This window comes from Dendrobates tinctorius, unplaced genomic scaffold (assembly GCF_039654945.1).
Source record: "Dendrobates tinctorius isolate UK_male_01 unplaced genomic scaffold, ASM3965494v1 ptg000326l, whole genome shotgun sequence".
NCBI lineage: Eukaryota > Metazoa > Chordata > Amphibia > Anura > Dendrobatidae > Dendrobates > Dendrobates tinctorius.
In genome coordinates this window covers 12,484,154-12,507,347 of record NW_027361993.1, presented here as the reverse complement: position 1 = coordinate 12,507,347, position 23,194 = coordinate 12,484,154, and the positions used below count along the sequence as shown (strand labels likewise).

The 23,194-nt window shown below is 41.9% G+C and overlaps 1 protein-coding gene across 7 annotated transcripts in view; it reads right to left on the bottom strand.

Annotated features, from left to right (window-relative positions):
- Positions 1-23,194, bottom strand: part of ACOT7 (acyl-CoA thioesterase 7) — a 313,478-nt gene that overhangs the window by 60,457 nt on the left and 229,827 nt on the right. For all 7 annotated transcript variants that reach the window (XM_073561759.1, XM_073561758.1, XM_073561756.1 and 4 more), the window contains one exon: positions 6,127-6,311. In XM_073561759.1, the coding sequence (XP_073417860.1) occupies positions 6,127-6,311 (185 nt within the window). The remainder of the gene's footprint in view (positions 1-6,126; positions 6,312-23,194) is intronic.

The following is a 23,194-nucleotide window of genomic DNA, read 5'->3' as shown; positions in this document are numbered from 1 at the left end:
ATAGGGGCAGTATTATAGTAGTTATATTCTTGTACATAGGGAGCAGTATTATAATAGTTATATTCTAGTACATAGGGGGCAGTATTATAATAGTTATATTCTAGTACATAGAGGGCAGTAATATAGTAGCTATATTCTTGTACACAGGGGCAGTATTATAGTAGTTATATTCTTGTAAATAGAGGCAGTATTATAGTTGTTATGTTCTAGTACATCGGGGGCAGTATTATACTGTAGTTGCACAGATACACTATATCGAGAAAGGTATTTGGACATAAAACTTAATCATTGAACTCAGTATTATCCTTTGGTTCCTTTGTCAGAGGTGTGTAACATCCATTCGCCCGCCATGCCATCTGCCTTTATAGACATTTGTGAAAAAATGTCTCGTTCTTAAGAACTCACTAATACCAGCGAGTCCAGTATTAGGAGCCACCTGTATAACAAGTCCGTTTAATCTTATTTCGTCCCTCCTATATATCCCCCATGACATGTGAAAGACATTATTAAGAAGTGAAGAAACTCAGCTAAGAAGTGGAGACCACGTAAAGTTAGAGCAAGGTCACCTAGAGCTTAGGAACACAGGGCAAAAAAGTCACCACTGCTTTGCTGATTCCATAATTGCAGAGACCAAACGTCCTCTGATATAAATATCAGCACAGACACAGCGCCCCCACCAGGAGCTTCATGGCCCAGCAGCTGCACACAAGCCTCACATCACCAAGCCCAATGCCAAGCGTTAGATAGAGTGGTGTAAAGCCGACCCAACTGGAGCAGTGGAAACGTGTTCTGTGGAGTGACGACTCACACTTTTCTATCTGGCATCTGAGGGATGAGTCTGGGTTTGGTGAATGCCAGGAGAACATTACTCACCCTGGCTGCATTGCACCAGCTGTAAAGTTTGATGGAGGGATTACTTTTTCAGGGGTTGACCTGGACCCTTAGTGGACATTTTGGACAATTGTAGCTTCCAAGTGTGTGGTACAGTTAACAAAAGGCCCTTTTCTGTTCCCCATGATGGTGCCTAGTGTACAAAACAGTGCCCATAAAAGTATGGTCAGTGGAGCTTGGTGTGAAAGAGCATGACCGGCTGCACATAGCCCAGTCTTCAGCTCCATCCATCACCTTTGAGAAGAACTAGAGCGGAGATTGTGAAACCGACCTCTTCCCAATATCAGTGTCTGACCTCATAAAAGCACTTCTGGATGAAGGGGCAAAAAATCCCACAGCCGCCTCCAAAGATTTATGGAAAGCCTCCCCAGAAGAGCGGGAGCTACTATATCTACAAAGGTACCAACTCCATATTAATGCAGATGAATTTACACTGGGAGGTCAGAGAGGCTTTGTAGATGTAATGTTGGGGGGGGGGGGGGCAATACTTTTGTCTATATAGTGTATTTCCTGAAATGACTCCATTCTCAGATTATTCTTCTGAAGTGAAAAGCATATTAATAGTTCCCAATTATGCTACTAATGTCTACTCCAGCACTTTGTCATCGATTATTTATTGTATTGGTGGAGAGCGGAGTCTACCACTGATTTATGAGCTGTGTCCTTGTTATGAAGGCCTGAGGGATTCTATGTTATGTTGGATGAATTTTAATGAAGCTCACAGTCATGTATTTATAGCCCGGGTATGTTTGCATTGTAAGTTCTTCTGTCTTATAAAAATACATGTAGGATCCCGGCATGTATCTGTCATTGTTTATCAAACGCAAAAGACGAGAACTGCAGAAAGATTCTACCTCTGGAACGGAAAGAAAGTAAGACGTTTCTTAAAGGACATGTCCTCTAAAACAAAAAACAGTACACTGGTTCTTCAGCTGATGTTTTTATCATGTTTGGTTTTAGCCAATTGTAAGCTTTATTTGGGAACGGTTGGTGACATGACACCGTTGTCCTTTTATCTACCGTAAGGGTCAATATCAGATTTGTACCGGTCTACTTTTGTCAAGTGATGAGGTAAACAATTTTTTACAGTGGCATGTAAAAGTTTGGACACCCTGGTCAAAATTATTGTTATTGTGGACACTTAAGCAAGTTGAAGATGAAATGATCTCTAAAAGGTCTAAAGTTAAAGATTACACATTTCCTTTGCATTTTAGGCAAAATAAATATATATTGTCATTTTTTTACATTCAAAAAATTACAAAAAGGAAAATGGGTCGATGTAAAAAATTAGGCACCTTGGAGATTTGTGAGCTCAGATAACTTTGACCAAGCTTTCAGATCTTAATTAGCCTGTTAGGGTTATGACTTGTTCACTATCATGATTAGGAAAGACCAGGTAATGCAAATTTTCCAACTTTATAAAAACCCAGCCTCCTCTAACCTTGTGCCAAAAAACTGCAGCCATGGGTTCTTCTAAGCAGCGGCCTAGTACTCTGAAAATGAAAATGGTGGAGGCCCACAAAGCAGGAGACAGCTACTAGAAGATAGCAAAGAGTTTTCAAGTTGCTCTTTTCTCAGTTCAAAATGTAATTAAAAAATGGCAGTTACCAAGAATAGTGGAGGTCAAGATAAGGTCTGGTAAACCAAGCAAAATATCAGTGAGAGCTGCTCGTAGGATTGCTAGAGAGGCAAATCAGAACCAACTTGACTGCAAAAGACCTTCCGAAAGATTTAGCAGACTCTGGAGTTAAAGTACATTGTTCTACTGTTCAGAGACACCTGCACAAATAGGGCTTTCATGGAAGAGACCTCAGAATAAAACCTCTCCTGCATTATCCCCATAAAATTCAGTGTCAGAAGTATGCAAAAGAACATCTATACAAGCATGATGCATTTAGGAAACATGTCCTGTGGACTGAGGAAGTTAAAATAGAACTCTTTGGCCACAATGATCAAAGGTATGTGTGGATAAAGAAAGGCACAGAATTTCAGGAAAAGAACATCTCGCCAACAGTCAATTAGCCAATGGCATGAGGAACATTTCACTGGTAAAGAGAAGAATAGATTTAATGAAATTTCAACATATTCTTGATGCAGACATAACACCATCTGTAAAAAACCTGAAGTTGAGAAGAGGATGGCTTCTACAAATGGATAATGATCCTGAACACACGTCAAAATCCACAATAGACGACCTCAAAAGGCGCAAGCTGAAGGTTTTGCAATGGTCCTCACAGTCCCCTGATCTGAACGTCATTGAAATGTGTGGCTACACCTTAAAAATAGCAGAACATGCAAGACAACCCAGGAATCTCACAGAACTGGAAGAATTTTCCAAGGAAGAATGGCTGAAAATCCCTTAAACAAGAAATGAAAGTCTCTTGGCTGTCTACGAAAATACAAGCGGTGATACTTGCAAAAGCGGGTTCTGCTAGGTACTAACCATGCAGGGTGTCAAAACTTTTTGCATCCACCCATTTTCCTTTCTGTAATTTTTACAATGTAAAAGACGAATATATATATATAAATATTTTGCCTTAAATATAAAGGAAATGTGCTATCTGTAACTTTACACCTTTTAGAGATTATTTCATCATCAACTTGCGTAACTGTTCATAACAGTGACAGCCACAGTGCCTCATAAAGCTCAGGTAATACTTGTGTAAGGAGATGGACATTTTGCACTGCTCCCCCTTGAAGACATCAGTGCTGTGTAAAATGCGATGTGTAATCTGAATAATGTCCTGCATCTTGTGTACATCTTGTGTCATGTGCAGTGTAAGATGTTTGCCAATGTAATGTATATAGTATTGTAAGCAATGTACAGTACAGGATGTGTTCGTATAGGGTAAGCATTATATGTGTAATAGGTTTAGTGTATAGAGATGTTTTACATGGTTAGCATGGAGCTGTAGTCTGCCCAACCACAGATAACTGGCAGAGACAGGGAGCGTTAGGATAGATTTAATGTTTGGGAATAGCCTGAAGGGAGGGGATAGTGCCAAAGAAGGCAGATTACTTTCTGAATAGAGTCAGTAAGAAGCAAGAAGTGTGCATTGCTGCCAAAGGGTGATCCACAGCTAGAAGGAGACAGGAGTTGGCCGAAGAAACAAGAGTGGACTTCCACCTTAAAGGGGTCCTTGGATTGGACAATGTGTCACGAGAAACCCTGAGCTTGATAAATGCTGAAGGTATGGACTTAAAGAGGACAGACTGTGGGACTAGTGAGGGTCCCGAACGGTGGATGCGGGGCATCCATAGTGACAGGGCGCGGAGACGCTGAACGGGTGTAGAGAAACTCTCTGAACTGTACTATCGCAACAAGATAGGCTGTGACGAAGTAGTGAAAAACAGTGTGCTATACCTGCAGTGGAAGGAAACGGTGTCTGTGAAAAAGGCTTCTTCCTGTGAATGAAACGTGCTTAAGCCTGTGTACTCAGTATCCCTAATATATAACCCTTATTAGTTCAGTAAAGTTCCAATGTCTGCATGGAAGTCTACTTCAGGTCCTGGCCAGCCAACACCATCGGCTACCGACGGCCTGCAGAGGCACAAGACCCTCACAACACTAACACCCAGCCAGGACCCACAATTCTCTGTAACGTGTCGGGGTGTCAGACACATGACACTTGCCTATTGCTACCACCCTGGGCACCGTTACATATGCGCACAAAATAAAACACAGACTAACTTCTTTTGTTTCAGGAAATCCACAGTTGTCAGACCTTGATTCCATCTTTTATATTGAGAGGTCTATTGAGCATGTGAAGAGGCGATCGTGAAAGGAGGAAGAGCAGGGGGAGCTGTGACATCAACTACTGTGATTGGTGGGTCCTATGTTATCTGCTTTATATAGAGGTGTTATCAGTCATTATACAGAAGGCGGACGTGAGCTGTGATATCGCCTATTGTGATTGGTAGATCCTGTGTCATCTACTAAATATAGAGGTTTTATCGGTCATTGTACAGGAGGAGGAGGTGAGCTGTGATATCGCCTATTGTGATTGGTAGATCCTGTGTCATCTACTAAATATAGAGGTTTTATCAGTCATTGTACAGGAGGAGGAGGTGAGCTGTGATATCGCCTATTGTGATTGGTTGTGTCATCTACTAAATATAGAGGTTTTAGCAGTCATTGTACAGGAGGAGGAGGAAGGGAACTGTGACACTGCCTATTCTGATTGATGGATCCTGTGTCATGTACTGAATATAGAGAGTTTTATCAGTCATTATACAGCAGGAAGAGGTGAACTGTGACATTGCCTATTGTGATATCGATCCTGTGTCATCTACTGAATATAGAGGTTTCACAAGTCATTATACTGGAGGAGGAGCAGGTCAGCTGTGACATCGCCTATTGTGATAGGTGGATCTGATATTATCAGCTATGCATTGGGTTGTTACCTCTCATTGCAATCCTGCCACTGATAAGGAAACTCCTGAAAACTCTTCCTGAAAGGACAGCAAGTATTTGTGTGAATATGCCCTAGTGGATGGTGTGAAAATTGCAAGATAACTAATTTTGTTTTTAAATAAATATTGGGGTATGAAAAAAATAAATAATACATTGCCAATTTAAAAGAAATACATGCAAGACAAAACCTGATTGAAGCAAAGCTCAGTTTCTGCTGATAGCTTCTCTATATAGAGCTTCAAACACAAATTCTATCTGTGCTTTTGTACCTGTTAAAATACAGAACACCTCAGCCGAACGCAGAAGACCCCAATATAAGCCAGAGAGGTCTGTAAGAGAAAAATAGTGACAGCCACAGTGCTCCTCACACTCTATTACAGTGGCTGTCACAGAGCCCCGATAAGGCCGGGATCACACATGCGAGAAACTCGGACGAGTCTTGCATCTTAATACCCGGCACTGCCACCGGCACTCGGGAGCGGAGCGTGCGGCTGTATTTATTTCAATGCAGCTGCACGCTCCCGAGTGCCAGCAGCCGTGCCGGGTATTAAGATGCGAGACTCGTCCGAGTTTCTCGCATGTGTGATCCCGGCCTAACAGTGATAGTCACCAAGGGCATATCATTGACAATTACGGAGCCCCCATAACAATGACAGTCACAGAGCCCCATAACAGTGATAGTCACTGGAACTAGAGGAAGTCTAGAGGAACTTGGTGATAACACTCAGTGGCAGTAATGGATGACGTACTTACTGGTTGCTGTGCAAGTTTCCTAAGAAGCGGAGGAGACTAGGAGACTAGAAATAGGACATTGCACTCACCACAATCTGAGGAACAGGCAGAGGTTTTGCCTCCTTGCTGAGAGAGACATAAGTGAAGAAAGCGCTGACTGCCCTGTATCGCTCCTGAGTATCACCAACTAGGGTGTCTGCGTCCACAAACACTTCGATCTCCATGGACTTGTTACTGGTGAATGTCATACGGCCAGACACGGTAATGATGCAGCCTGAAGGGGAGAGAAGATGTGTGAGTATCACACGCACAGTGGCCATGCTATATTCATTATATTGATACTACCACAAATAATATATGACCGTAAATGGTGTGCACAATACTGCAACAGATTTGGCTGCAATGCATTAACAATAAAAGAAAAATAGCAATTTTTCAAACAATCTCGTTAAGGCTAGAACTACATGGCAACTTTGGCCGCGACAGCAGTCCTGTGATCAAAGTTTGCTCGGTACCACTGCTACACAGCAGTGCTATACAAGTGAAATGATCGCATTGCGACACGTATTCTACCGCGACTAGCAAGTCATACAACATCCATCCAAATCTGATTTTTTGTGATTTAGGTGTCCCAATGCACCCAATTCACTTGCTTAGCACTGTGATGTAGCGGCACTGAATGACCTTTGATTGCACCACGACGCAATTCACAATATAGCCCTACTCTTAAAAGTCAAATATTTGGTACCTACAACTTCCATGTAAACCAGGGTGGGGGAATCTTTTTTTTTCTGCCAAGGGCCATTTGGATATTTATACCATCCCTCGGGGGCCGTAGAAATTGTGCCCTAACTCCGCCCACAAGGTACATCCTGACGCTGGCACTGGTGTCAGGACGTAATCTTTCATGGCACGCGATTCAGCGTTCAGTAGTGAACACTACATGTGTATACTCACAAAGCAAGAAGAATTAATGGGCAGGCGGCCGGCAAAATACATCTGCCAGCCCAAACACTGTCATCCCCGGGAATCTGCTCGGGGGGCCAATAAAAGGTCATCAAGGGTCATACATGGCTCATGGGCCTGAGGTTCCCCACCCATGATGTACATTAAACCCAAGATTCTCTAGGGGTAACTGCAGTAAGGTGTCCATCTATCCCCTCCGTTCCTTTTGCTTGCAAGTAATTTGCACACAGTAGCCCAATACATAACTGCAGGTTCAGACTACACAGTAGTTGTAGTCTGCTGCCATGGAAATACATAGGTCTGCTGAGTAACTGTATACAGAAAATAGTAGGAATTTTTTAGTCATCTTAGAGTTCCTTTACTTTTTTTATTTTTTTAAATTTCTTTTAGATGAATTGAAGTAAACAAACTACTTGCAAAAGTATATACCACCCTTATAAAAACCCTTTTTGGTTATTTACTCTCAGTGGTTCTACCCTTGATAGTCGTCCCTGGGGTGAAATATAGAGAACTATTATCACGAGTGATATTTTATGCAAGTAATAGGAATGAGAACGATCCAGTCATTCAGAATGCCCAGTCATCTGTCATGAGATTATCAGAGTTTTCTTGCGCTTCACATTAGTACAATGTAATATTCGGAAACTTTAGTACAGTTAAACATTAGACATGTGGCTATGAAAAGAGCAAAATTAGGCTACTTTCACACATCCGGTGTGTGGGGTCCGGTGGCGTGCGGCGAAAAGCCGGGCTGCCGGATCCGGCCTGCAGCCGTGACACCGGATGTGTGTGCAGCGTCTGATACGGCTCGGACGTGATTTAAAGGAGCCGCAGCAGGAGGTGGACAGAGACAGCCGCTGAGAGAGACAGCTGCTGAAAGGGAGGTGAGGGGAGGGTAGGAGAGGAGAGGGGAGGGGAGAGGAGAGGGGAGGGGAGAGGAGAGGGGGTTGGAGAGAGAGAGAGACATGTGGGGTTAACACTCAGTGTCCGGGCGAGAGAATCTCTCTCTTGCCGGGCACTTGTGGGGTTAACCCCACAGAGAGTTCTCTCTCTCTCACCCAGACACTGTGAGTGTTAACCCCACAAGTGCCCGGCGAGAGAGATCTCTCACAAGTGTCTGGGTGACAGAGAGAGATCTCTCTCTCTCTCACCGGGCACTTGTGGGGTTAACATTCACAGAGTCCGGGCATGCGCTGTGGAAAAAGCCGGTCCGGCGCTGAGAAAAAACGTTGCAGAGAACGTTTTTTCCAGACGCCGGACCGGCTGTTTTTGCCGGATCTGGCAAAAACCGGATACGCCGCATAGGCATCAGGCGCGATGCGGCGATAATGAAACTCTATGGGGAAAAAACCGGATCCGGTGGCAACAGGCGCCGGATCCGGTTTTTACACTTTTCGCCGCATCGTGCCTGATGCACAAAAACTGATGTGTGAAAGTAGCCTTAGTCAAGCTTAAAATGTCTGCCAAAAAAATCCTGCTTTCTCCAGGGCATTTTAATATATTTAGAAGCGGCTCCTTGCATGGTATAGCGGTAGCAATCTGTGCCGCTCGCTTTCTCTCGCAGCGTTTCGACGACCTCTCCATACAGCAGCGGCCGGATTCCTGTTTGCTGGCAGACATAACTGTAGATGCATTACTGTATTAAACATTTAGGCATCTGCTGTAGATTCTCTACATGGGGGACGAAAAGTTATAAAAACAACAAGTAGGTGCTGAGCTCCATAATTGAAAACATGGGGGACTCAATTATGAGGAAGACATGTAATGCACCAAAATCCACGATGAATAATTAAAGTCAGTAAAAGCATTGCAGAACTTTACACATGGGTAGATGTGCGGGACAGATGGGCGACAAATTGAGAAAAACATCTCCGAGACAAGCCCTATACCATACCTGTCTACACACATTTATTGTTTGTTTCTTCTGGAGTAAAATTCTACACTTTTTGATCTCTGTATACACCTGTCCACCATGCTACACCTTCCTACATTTCTTTCTGCTGCATTTACACACAGTACTATGGTAACAAAAAAAAATGTATTATTTGTCCTGAGTGAACACTTTGCCCACGATCCTGATTCTTATCACCAATATGCCCATGCTTGGACTTACTTATACATGCAGTGAATACACTTGATTGTTAGGTCTTGTACTTTGCTGCCTGAATTTTTCACATTTGCTCACACATTTTTGAATGGCATAAGGGCAGTGCATGTGTACCCATCACTGTACGAGCCCTAACTAGTGTCATGCAAGTGCCATGCGGTTTTCATGTGAGTACAATCGATTTTTCACACCTAGCATCTGATTTACATGAATGCCATGCGATTGCTATGTGATTTTAACATGAGCTTTTACATAGAGTAATTCTCTATGTATATACAGTTAGGTCCATATATATTTGGACAGAGACAACATTTTTCTAATTTTGGTTCTAGACATTACCACTATGAATTTTAAACAAAGCAATTCAGATGGAGTTGAAGTTCAGACTTTCAGCTTTCATTTGAGGGTATCCACATTATAATTGGATGAAGGGTTTAGGAGTCTTGGCTCCTTAACATGTGCCACCCTGTTTTTAACACCATTGAGCCACTCTGGAGAGTTCTCAAGTGCTCAGTTCATGCTAGACAGCCCAGGAATTTACAGGAACTGGAGGCATTTTGCCAAGAAGAGTAGGCAGCTTTACCATCTGAGAAAAGAAACAACCTCATCCACAACTAACACAAAAGACTTCAAGCTGTCATTGATTTTAGAGGGGGCAATACACGGTATTAAGAAATGGGGGATGTAAACTTTTGATCAGGGTCATTTGGATGTTTTGGGTTGTCATGATTTAAAAAGAGAAAACACAGTAGTTTGAATTAATGGCTTCACCCAATCACTAACCATGAGTGGAGAAAAAGTTTTGGTGTTATCATTCATATTCTCTGGAAAAAGGCCAAAAAAGCAACAATTCTGCTGGTGTATGTAAACTTTTGAGCACAACTGTATATTCTTGTACATAGGAGCAGTATTATAGTAGTTATATTCTTGTACATGGGGCAGTATTATAGTAGTTGTATTCTTGTACATAGGGGCATTATTATAGTAGTTATATTCTTGTACATAGGGGGCAGTATTATAGTAGTTGTATTCTTGTACATGGGGCAGTATTATAGTAGTTGTATTCTTGTACATAGGGGCAGTATTATAGTAGTTATATTCTTGTACATAGAGGCAGTATTATAGTAGTTATATTCTTGTACATAGGGACAGTATTATAGTAGTTATATTCTTGTACATAGGAGCAGTATTATAGTAGTTATATTCTTGTATATAGGAGCAGTATTATAGTAGATATATTCTTGTACATAGGGGCAGTATTATAGTAGTTATATTCTTGTACACAGGAGCAGTGATATTAGTACTTATATTCTTGTACATAGGAGCAGTATTATAGTAGTTATATTCTTGTACATAGGGGCAGTATTATAGTAGTTATATTCTTGTACACAGAGGCAGTATTATAGTAGTTATATTCTTGTAAATAGAGGCAGTATTATAGTAGTTATATTCTTGTACATAGGAGCAGTATTATAGTAGTTATATTCTTGTATATAGGAGCAGTATTATAGTAGTTATATTCTTGTTCATAGGGGCAGTATTATAGTAGTTATATTCTTGTACACAGGAGCAGTGATATTAGTACTTATATTCTTGTACATAGGAGCAGTATTATAGTAGTTATATTCTTGTACATAGGGGCAGTATTATAGTAGTTATATTCTTGTACACAGAGGCAGTATTATAGTAGTTATATTCTTGTACATAGGGACAGTATTATAGTAGTTATATTCTTGTATATAGGAGCAGTATTATAGTAGTTATATTCTTGTACATAGGGGCAGTATTATAGTAGTTATATTCTTGTACATAGGGGCAGTATTATAGTAGTTATATTCTTGTACATAGGGGCAGTATTATAGTAATTATATTCTTGCACATAGGGACAGTATTATAGTAGTTATATTCTCGTACCTAGGAGCAGTATTATAGTAGTTATATTCTTGTACATAGGGGGCAGTATTATAGTAGTTATATTCTTGTACCTAGGAGCAGTATTATAGTAGTTATATTCTTGTACATAGAGGCAGTATTATAGTAGTTATATTCTCGTACATAGGGACAGTATTATAGTAGTTATATTATTGTACATAGGGGCAGTATTATAGTAGTTATATTATTGTACATAGAGGCAGTATTATAGTAGTTATATTTTTGTACATAGGGGCAGTATTATAGTAGTTATATTCTTGTACATAGGGGCAGTATTATAGTAGTTATATTCCTGTACAGAGGAGGCAGTATTATAGTAGATATAGTCTTATATAGAGGGTGAATATCACAGTAGATATATCCTTTTATGTGGGAAACTAGGAAACATTACTGCATTAGTTATATTCTTGCCCATATAATCACTATATTCTTGAACACAGAGTGCAGTATTCTAAAGCTAGGGCATAGTCACTTATGCTGGTAGTGAACCACATGGTTAAAAACATATTTTATACAGTTTTTAATCTCAGAATTTTACAAGTGAAATTTTTCTTTACATGTATAACCAGTAAAAAGGTATACAGCTAAAACGCCCATTGCAAAAAAAGTGTTAATTAACTGTGAAAGGTATGCAGTTTTGTCTCACTACCCACCCATGTAAATACACTCTTATCACATCTCTATCGTGGAAAAAGTCACAACAGACTGTACTTTGTGGAAGAAAATGATTAAAAGAGAGTTTATATTTTAGCATTTATTTTTAATTGTTCCAATGCATTAAAAAGAAAAAAGCAAAGAAAGTATTTCAGCATATGTCATATGAATATACAGGGTTTGCTAAGGCTGGTTTCACATTCGCGCTTTTTAAGCGCACGCACGGCCGGGGGTAGCTCCGCCCCCGAGCCGGCTCTCTGCCCGGCGTGCCCGCCCCTTCCTTGTAGCGCCGCCTCCTAGCGCACAGCGGCGCCTGCGATCGGTGCACCCTATCTTTAGCATAGGGTGCGCAGATCGTGCGCAGGCCGTGCGCTAGTTGCGCTTTGACCTGCGCTGCGCACTTTTGACGGTGCGCCGTGCGCGCCAAAATCAAACTTTTCGGATTTTGGCGCGCACGGCGCACCGTCAAAAGTGCGCAGCGCAGGTCAAAGCGCAACTAGCGCACGGCCTGCGCACGATCTGCGCACCCTATGCTAAAGATAGGGTGCGCCGATCGCAGGCGCCGCTGTCCGCTAGTAGGCGGCGCTACAAGCAAGGGGCGGGCACGCCGGGCAGAGAGCCGGCTCGGGGGCGGAGCTACCCCCGGCCGTGCGTGCGCTGAAAAAGCGCTAATGTGAAACCGGCCTAATCTGCACCCATGAAAAATACATAGGTTTGCACAACAACTGTAGACACAAATGGTAACTATTTTTTTCTTAACCCCTTCATGACCCAGCCTATTTTGACCTTAATGACCTGGCCATTTTTTGCAATTCTGACCAGTGTCCCTTTATGAGGTAATAACTCAGGAACGCTTCAACGCATCCTAGCGATTCTGAGATTGTTTCTTCGTGACATATTGGGCTTCATGTTAGTGGTAAATTTAGGTCGATAATTTTTGCGTTTATTTGTGAAAAAATTAGAAATTTGGCGAAAATTTCGCAATTTTCAAATTTTGAATTTTTATTCTGTTAAACCAGAGAGTTATGTGACACAAAATAGTTACTAAATAACATTTCCCACATGTCTACTTTACATCAGCACAATTTTGGAAACAATTTTTCTTTTTGTTAGGAAGTTATAAGGGTTAAAAGTTGACCAGCGATTTCTCATTTCTACCACGAAATTTACAAAACCATTTTTTTTTGGGACCACCTCACATATCAAGTCACTTTGAGGGGTCTATATGGCAGAATATACCTAAAAGTGACACCATTCTAAGAACTGCACCCCTCAAGCTACTCAAAACTACATTCTAGAAGATTATTAACCCTTCAGGTGCTTCACAGGAACTAAAGCAACGTGGAAGGAAAAAATGGACATTTTAATTTTTCCAACACAAATTTTCTTTTAGCATCATTTTTTTCATTTTCACATGGGCAACAAGATAAAATGGATCTCAAAGTTTGTTGGGCAATTTCTCCTGAGTACACCGATACCTCATATGTGGTCATAAACCACTGTTTGGGTGCATGGCAGGGCTCAGAAGGGAAGGAGGGCCATTTGACTTTTTGAATGGAAAATATGCTGGAATATTTAGCGCTTGCCATGTCGCGTTTGGAGAGTCCCTGTGTGCCTAAACACTGGAGTTCCCCCACAAGTGACCCCATTTTGTAAACTAGACCCCCCAAGGAACTTATCTAGATGCATAGTGATCATAGATCCAGGTGCTTCACAAATTGATCTGTAAAAAAAAGTACTTTTTTTTCACAAAAATTATCTTTCAGCCTCAGTTTTTTCATTTTCACATGGGCAACAGGATAAAATAGATCCTAAAATTTGTTGGGCAATTTCTCCTGAGTAGTACACCGATACCTCATATGTGGTCATAAACCACTGTTTTGGCGCACGGCAGGACCCGGAAGGCAAGGAGCGCCATTTAACTTTTTGAATGAAAAATTAGCTCCAATCGTTATCGGACACCATGTCGCGTTTGGAGAGCCCCTGTGTGCATAAACAGTGAAAAACCCCTACAAGTGACACCATTTTGGAAACTAGACCCCTTAAAGAACTTACCTAGATGTGTAGTGAGCACTTTGAACCCCCAAGTGCTTCACAAAAGTTTATATCGTAGAGCAGTGAAAATAAAAAATCATTTTTTTTTCCTCAAAAATGATTTTTTAGCACGCTACTTTTTATTTTCACGTGGCTAACAGGAGAAATTGGACCACAAAAGTTGTTGTCCAGTTTGTCCTGAGTACGCTGGTTCCCCATATGTAGGGGGGAACCACTGTTTGGGCGCACGTCAGGGCTCAGAAGGGAAGGAGCGCCATTTGACTTTTTGAAATAAAAATTAGCTCCAGTCGTTAGCGGACACCATGTCGTGTTTGGAGAGCCCCTGTGTGCCTAAACTAGAACCCCTAAGGAACTTATCTAGATACATAGTGAGCACTTTGAACCCCCAAGTGCTTCACAGAAGTTTATAACGCAGAGCCGTGAAAATAAAAAAAATTTTTTTTTCCTAAAAAAAATATTTTTTAGTCTGCAATTTTTTATTTTCACAAGGGTAAAAGGAGAAATTGGACCCCAAAACTTGTTGTACAGTTTGTCATGAGTATGCTGGTACCCCATATGTGGGGGGAACCACTGTTTGGGCACACGTCGGGGGTCAGAAGGGAAGTAGTGACATTTTGAAATCCTGACTTTGATGGCATGGTCTGCTGGCGTCATGTTACATTTGCAGAGCCCCTGTGTGCCTAAACAGTAGAAACCCCCCACATGTGACCTCATTTTGGAAACTAGACCCCCCGAGAAACTTATCTAGATGTGTGGTGCGCACCTTGAACCCCCAAGTGCTTCACAGAAGTTTATAATGCAGAACCGTGAAAATAAAAAATCATTGTTTTTCCTAAAAAAAAAATATTTTTAGCCCGCAATTTTTCACAAGGGTAACAGGATAAATTGGACCCCAAAAGTTGTTGTCCAGTTTGTCCTGAGTACGTTGATACCCCATATGTAGGGGGGACCATTGTTTGGGCACACGGCAGGGCTCGAAATGGAAGTAGTGACATTTTGAAATGCTGACTTTGATGGAATGGTCTGCGGGCATCATGTTACATTTGCAGAGCCCTTGATGTACCTAAACTGTGGAAACCCCCCACAAGTGACCCCATTTTTGGAAACGACCTTCCAAGGAACTTATCTAGATGTGTTGTGAGCACTTTGAACCCCCAAGTGCTTCACAGAAGTTTATAATGCAGAGACGTGAAAATGAAAAAATCATTTTTTTTCCACAAAAATAATTTTTTAGCCCCCAATTTTTTATTTTCCCAAGTGTAACAGGACAAATTAGTCCCCAAAAGATGTTGTGCAATTTTTCCTGAGTACGCTGATGCCCCATATGTTGGGGTAAAACACTGTTTGGGCACATGTCGGGGCTTGGAAGGGAGGGAGCACCGTTTGACTTTTTGAACGCAAAATTGGCTGGAATCAATGGTGGCACCATGTCACGTTTGGAGACCCCCTGATGTGCCTAAACAGTGGAAACCCCTTAATTCTATCTCCAACCCTAACCCCAACACACCCCTAACCACAACCCTAACCCCAACACATCTCTAACCCTAATCCCAACCCTAGCCATAACCCTAACCCCAACACACCCCTAACCCTAATTCCAACCCTAACCACAAGCCTAACCCTAATACCAACCCTAACCCTAACACACCCCTAACCCTAATCTTAACCCTAATTCCAACCCTAACCCTAATTCCACCCTAACCCTAATTGCAACCCTAACCCTAATTCCAACCATAACCCTAATTCCAACCCTAACCATAATTCCAACCCTAACCCTAATTCTAACCCTAGCCCTAATGGAAAAATAAAAATATTTTCTTTATTTTATTAGTTGTGCCTACCTATGGGGGTGATAATCGGGGGGTTTATTTACTTTTTATTTCATTTTGATCACTGTGAGAGTGATCAAAATGAAAGAATGGAATCTGCAGCCCGCAGATTCGGGCGGGCGCATGCGCAGTGCACATTTTCCAAGAGGGCGGCGCCCATCATCTGGACCTGCGGGACACCGGGAGCGACAGGGAGGACTCAGAAGGTACCGGGGGGTGTGAGGGGGGGATCGGAAGCTGGCGGGGAGCGGAGGGAAGGGAGGCAGATGATGACAGCGGCGGCCGATCGCCGCTGTCATTCAGTGGCGTGGGGCGATCGCCAGTGGGGGGGTTGGATTGGTGTCACCAGCCATGTCCGATGCCACTGCTACTGCATTGATGAAATATTACTATCGCTCTGATTGGCTGTTTCACTTTTAACAGCCAGTCAGAGCGATCGGAGTCACGTGGGGGCGAAGCCACGCCCCCTGTGGTGAATTACAAAGCCCCCTGTATCTGCGGGTCAGGTGACCTTTCATTGACCCCGGTCACCCGACCCGCAGGGGGGGCTTTGAAATCATGACACAGGTCGGGAAGGGGTTAATTGAGACTATTTGCCAAGTATATACATATTTTACAACAATAAATATACACAATGACCAGAATTATTCAGTTTCCCATTCTACCACACAATGTACAAAATAATGCTACCACAATACCCAAACAATAAAGGAATATACCTATAGTAGCGTGTGAAAGCACTCACCCCCTTGGCATTTTTCGTGTTTTGATACCTCAAAACCTGGAATTTCACTGTTTTTTTGAGGGTTTGCATCAGTTAATGCAAAGAGCATTCCTACAAATGTGAACCTTTGGTTTTAGTTTCATTGTGAAGCAAACAACAAAATTACTGTAAACTTTACTGTAACTATTCACCCCCTAAAGTTAGTACTTTGTAAAGCCTCCTTTAGCCGCAAATACAGCCGCAAGTCGCTTTGGATAAGTCTCTATGAGCTTTCCACATCTTGCCACTGGAATTTTTGCCCTTTCCTCAAGGCAAACATGCTCCAGATACTTCACGTTAGATGGTTTCTTCTGGTTAACAGCAATCTTCAAGTCTGACCACATATCAATTGGATTAAGGTCTGGGCTTTGACTAGGCAACTCAAAATATTTAAACATTTCCCCTTAGCCCACTCGAGTGTTGCTTTAGCAGTATGCTTTGGGTCATTGTCTTGTTGGAAGGTGAACTTCCATCGAAGTCTCAAATCACTCACATACTGAAACAAGTTTTGCTCAAGAATAATGCTGTATTTCTCAACATCATATTCCCCTCTACTCAGACCATTTTCACTGTTCCTGCTGCTGAAAAATATCCCCACAGCATGATGTTGCCACCACCATGTTTCCCTGTGAGGATGGTGTTTTTGGGGTGATGAGCTGTGTTGGTGTGGCGCCCGACACAACGTTTACCTTTGTGGCCAAAAAGTTAAATTTTTGTCTATTCTGACCACAGCACCTTCCTCCATACAGTCTCAAATATGGCAAACTCAAAATGAGCCTTACAATTTTTGTGTGCAAGTAAAGGCTTTTTTCCGCCCACTCTTCCATAAAAGGCCACCTCTAAGGAGTGTACGACTTATTGTGGTCGTATGGACAGATACTCCAGTCTCTGCTTGGGAGCTCTGCAGCATCTTCAGCGTTACCTTTGGTCTCAGTGCTGCCTCTCTGATTAATGCTCTCCTTGTACGGGCTGAGAGTTTTGGTCGGTGGCCCTCTCTTGACAGGTTTGTTGTGGTACCATGTTCTTTCCATTTGATGATAATGGATTTGATGGTGCTCCGAGGGAACATCAGATTTTGGGCTACATTGTATTCTATGGGGGGCTGTATTAAATTTATTATATTTTATGGGGGGTGATTGCATCATACTCTATGAGGAGGCTAAATTATACTATATGAGAAGGCTACATTGTATTCTATGGGGGGCTGCATTATATTCTATGTGGCTAGATTATATTGTATGGCGGCTTCCTTACACTTTATGAGGGGGCTACATTATATTCTGTGGGGGCTGCATTATACTATACTACATTCTTTCTCAGACGGTGGAAAGAGACCGGGAAACAAGTGTTGAACGACTTCAATATTGTTGATCACACTCATTTAGTGGCCTGAACTCAGCACATGCAACTACAACCGAAATGCTTCTGTGTGATGTGCAAAGTGTTAGCATTTGGGGCCCCATTTTAAACTTTGCCTAGGGCCCCACTTTGCCTAAAATCGGCCCTGGTCCTGTCACTAAGCATGTGAGTTATGAAGGTAATTGCTTGTACCAGAAATTTTTAGTTGCTTCATCGCAAAAGGGTTGAATTTATATGCACATTCCAATTTTTAGTTATTTGATCCCATAAAACTGAATTTATGCTGATGTTTTTCTCACTTCACCATCTTAAACTATTTAGTGCTGATTCATCACACACAAATCAGACTGCAAAAATATTTAAGCACAGATTGTAATGTAACAAAATAGGTAAAAAGCTAAGGGGGTGAATACTTCTGCAAGCCACTGTACATAGTAATACATTATTCTGTCCTAATAATACAAAAATATGATGTCAACAAACACTACTTTTACAATGACCAAATAACAATGCCCAGGTCCAGAGAGTTCAAGCATTAGAAACTGGTAGTTGTCATGGCTCGTCCCAAAATGGGTGGCAGGGGCACAAACATGGCGGAGACCCAAAGGGCATTTTTGGACCCTTCTATTATCCACTCCTGTGTCTTCAAACTCTCGAGAGTCATGGTTGGTGCTCCTCATGAATTTAGTGATTGGTACTAGGTCCCTCTGTTTTTGGAGGGGTCAGAACTTCCAAAGCAGCTTCTGTCCCTCTCTGGTCACATGACAATAACTTGAAGTGGCAGGAAACATTTTAATCATGGGGACACATGTTTTTCCTGGCTGCAGGAGCTTCAGTGTTTCCATTACATGCAAGGTCTATTTCATGTCTATCTGTTCCCGCTGGGCTCATAAATATTCGTGAATCACATCCAGGTGCTACCAGTTTACATTATCCCAAGGAATTTATTTCTGTAAAAAGTTACAGTGTGCCACGTGGAATCCACAGTAATTGACTTTCCAGTGCGCTGTTCCTTTAAGCTAATTTTAGATAACTCATACAATGCTTTTCGTTAATTATGTAACGGTGGATTAGAATAATTTGTGGGGAAATTCCATTAAATGCAGCTGGGGGATATTTTATGGAGACTTAATTAGAGATGTTTCCATCTTTTAAAACATTTGCCCAGAGCAGTTTAATATATATATATATATAATCATGCTCTGGCCCCCGCAGACACAATGGAATGGGGCAATTTAATAAAAACATTCTAAACTTTGTAGATAAATGTAGGTCAAACATTCTGCTTTCTGTCCCCGAAATCACGACAGGAAGGAAATATTGATGGAAACGAACATTGCAAAAATTAAAAATATGATTAGGGAAAAAAAGTGAATTCAACTCCAATTTGTCCTCTCTTCGTATCAATTTTTTTAGGAAAGCAGGATAAGAATGGAAACAGACACTGAGTGTTGGTTTTCATAAATTTTTCAATAACCTTTTATTGGGTGAGAAGGTAGGGGTCAAAAATGCTTTGAAGAGATGTCACCTTAAGGCCACGTTCACACGTTCAGTATTTGGTGAGTTTTTTACATCAGTATTTGTAAGCCAAAATCAGGAGTGTCAATACAAAAAATGGTGGGGGGAACAAGAGGCGCAATAGTGCCTTATCACTAGTGACACTTGAAGTATGAGCGGTATAATACAGTTCCACTCACCTATTCCAGTTGTGTAACCCACAACTGGCTTGAGAGCATATCACAGAATCAGCTGCTGCAGGACCTCCACCAACCACTCGCACGTGGAAAAACCTTCAGAAAGTTGTGGGAAGCAGGGTGTGTTGCAGTCCGCGCTGCCGAGATTCACAAATCACCTGGGATGCAAGATGTTGTAGCAGTGTACTCCTTTATTTCCTCCTACGCGTTTCGGCGCCCTTCCTGGCACCTTCCTCAGGGATCTGTACAGCACTCGGATAGCATCAGTATACAGTGTGCTGTCCAATTTAACATTGTGTGAATGAGGTCTTAAGATATATCTATAGTTTACGATTATTATTTCACGATAATCATGCACTCTCAACAGTTTGATTATTACGCAATGAGCAAGCAAAATGCTTGTTTGTAGGGTGAAATGATATTTTGGTTTGCTAAAAAGATCATCTTTCTCCTTCTGTGTAAACAGGAACTGTACTGCTGAGAACAATAGCAGCCTATGCGCACTGAGAGATCTATTAATGATTGTTCAGTGCCAGTCTGTCTGTGTAAACAGGCTAATAAACGCCAGCCAACTGGTAATCACTGCATTGCGCAGTGTAAACACAACCTCATCAGTCTTCCTTTAAATTTTCTTCTAAGTTGATTATAGACCACATTCAACTTCAAAACTCAGAAGAAGAAAAGAGTTACACGTTCTGCCTTCAGATGAATTCCTGGCAGCCGTACAGCCAAAGAGTCTATTACATTAGGGCGGTTTGTTGTTCGGTGCAGGTACATGGTGGTTGACCCTCTGTGGAGGTAGGTGGTCACACAAGGTGGCAGGGACTCCTTGCATAGGAAGACACAAGGTTCTTGATAGGTTTTACGGAGGAATCTGCGGATGCAAGGTGTCAAACAAATGCAATACAAGAGGAGGCATAATAATAATAATAATAATAATTTTTATTTATATAGCGCCAACATATTCCGCAGCACTTTACAATTAAGCGGGGACATGTACAGACAATAAATTCAATACAAGTTAAGACAATTCAAACAGTGACATTAGGAGTGAGGTCCCTGCTCGCAAGCTTACAATCTACAAGGAAATGGGGGGACACAGTAGGTGAAAAATGCTTGGCAATTATAATAGGGATTTTCATATAAAGCTGCATGATCCGGTCATCAGCCCGTGTGTTTAAGTGCAATAGACAAGTATCAAGTGCAGTTATCCTGTGCATGAAGGGTGTGGAGACAGATGAATAGTAGGGTGCAGATTCAGAATAATATTTGGAAGGAGGGAACAGGGCAAAGTTAGCTTGCTGGGTAGTTGATGTGGTAGGCTTGTTTGAAGAGAGGCATCAAGGGTCTCTACTTTGGGTTAGGGGGGAAACAAGATGGCAGGACCATTGTCAGTTTGGGGCACTTATTCAAGTCCTTTTGTGCCCATACTGTTAAACTAACTATGACTGGTGGGCTCCAATGTGTTGGTGGCTCAGTGCCATATTAAAGTGGGCAACTAGGACCCCAATCGAGACTGTTCTGTCCAGTTGGCAGCCCTGCATCGGTTTATCAGAACCATGGTCAGAAAGTGCCATGGTCAGAAAGTGCCATGGCCAGAAAGTCCCTTGGCCAGAAAGAACCATGGCCAGCAAGAAACATGGCCAGCAAGAACCATGACCGGCAAGAACCATGGCAAGGAAGAAAAATGGCCAGCAAGAACCATTGCCAGCAAGAAACATGGCCCGGAAGAAAAATGGCCAGCAAGAACCATGGCCGGCAAGAACCATGGCCAGGAAGAAAAATGGCCAGCAAGAACCATTGCCAGCAAGAAACATGGCCAGGAAGAAAAATGGCTAGCAAGAACCATGGCCGGCAAGAACCATGGCCAGCAAGAACCTTGGCCAGAAAGTACCATGACCAGTCAGCTAGAATGAGAATCAATTATAACAATTGGTTAACCACATACAGTTCATTCTTCTGGGAATCGAGACACATAGACAAACGCTATAAAAAGAAAAGGAGTTGTTATATATGACCTTGGCACGCGGCAGATGACATACGATAAAAATAGCTGTGCACACGTTATTTGAGAAAGTATCAGGTCAGCTTTCTACACCACCACCAGAAAGTAAACACCCGGTTTCCTACATCCTATTTCTTTGTGCACTAAGCGACCATTGTGTAAGAAATATATCCTTGATAGGTTTCTCAGGAATGCGAGATTACAAGGGGCATTCTCAAGTAATATGCTGTATACTCGCTACTACGCAAAAGTTGGTCATGGGAGGGGAGAAACACGGGACCAACAAGATGGTTAAAGGATATACCGGGCTTAGAGGTGGGCAACTTCCTGGAGGCCACAATAGCATAAAGAAATATCCTAGAGTACAGTAGCTATACTGATATGGCTCTATTGATCCTAAACAGGGCATACATCACCCCTTATATCCAATCTAGGATGTCTCCCTCAACATCTTATTCATGCTCTAAATGCAAAGCGCGAAACACAGACATATACCACCATCTGTGGCGTTGTACAAAAATACAGGGGCTCTGGAGAACAATACATGAGAAACTGCAGGAGATATGTGGGGTCTCATTCCCGCTCACACCACAATGGGTAGTCTTTAATATACTGGAGGAGGCTCAGGGTAAACCACCCAAACATATTAAAGCTACTCTAACGATTTGAGCCTCAGCCACCAGGAAAAGCATTTTGCATCATTGGTTGAGTCCGATGGTGCCACCACAATCCCTTATTCACACTAAGGTTATGTTTCTTTTCAAAATGGACTGGCTGGATGCATTAACCAGTAAGGAGAGAATGACGGGGAAATTTTTGAAAACATGGTCTCTGTTTATTCCATCTCTTCCTTCGGGTATTAAAAATAAGTTACGTGCTCAATTTGAGTATACCCAGTGGTACCTACTACAGCGAATAAGTGGACATACACCAATTCCATAACATCATTTCATAACTGGTGAACGCAGAGTAGGGTGGGGAGGGAGTGGGGGGGGTAAAGAGTATTTAGGGAAATTTTAATGTTAGTTTTTGTTTTGGCTTTAAAGTGTTTGGATGATAGATGTTTTATTATTGCATACACCTTAGACATGTCTCAAAACAGGAATGCAGGTTCCCTGGTTTATGTTACAAGTTTTTATTGGATGGTATATGCCTTACTATACTTGTAGTTTAGTCAGGATCCTGAAAGATATATGTTTATAAAAATTGTGGTCTTTTCCTTTTTGCCCTTTATTAGATCTGTATCTCATTTATCTTTAATGTCAGGGATTTATGCATTGATGGCATGTACTGTTTTATGTTTGAGTTTGAAAATTCTATAAAAAAAAGTTTTTTTTAAAACAAAGAAATATATCCTCTTAGATGTTGTATGTGATCTGCCTTCTCAGATCCGTATCCTCAGGCCACCTATTCCACAAGAAGAAGTACTGGAGAGCAGGAGCCATTTAGTTTGTGTGACATAATATAAAGGCATAAGCTGCTGCTATTCATCGCAGGACTAAAAACTGGATGGATTTCATTGATCTCCATTATAGAACACTGTCATCTTGAATGAAAAAGCCGGAGAAACTGTAGAGGACAAATAGTTGGGGAAGGGAATAGCCATTTACTTCGAAAACTTGGACTAAAGCCCCTGTCTCACATAGCGAGTTTGCTGAATCGTCACCGATTTTGTGATGTAACAGCGACCTCGCCAGCGATCTCGCTACATGTGACACGCAGAAGCGACCGGCCCCCCTGCTGGATATCGCTGATCGTGCTCGAATGTCCTGGGTCATTTTTTCATCGTTTGT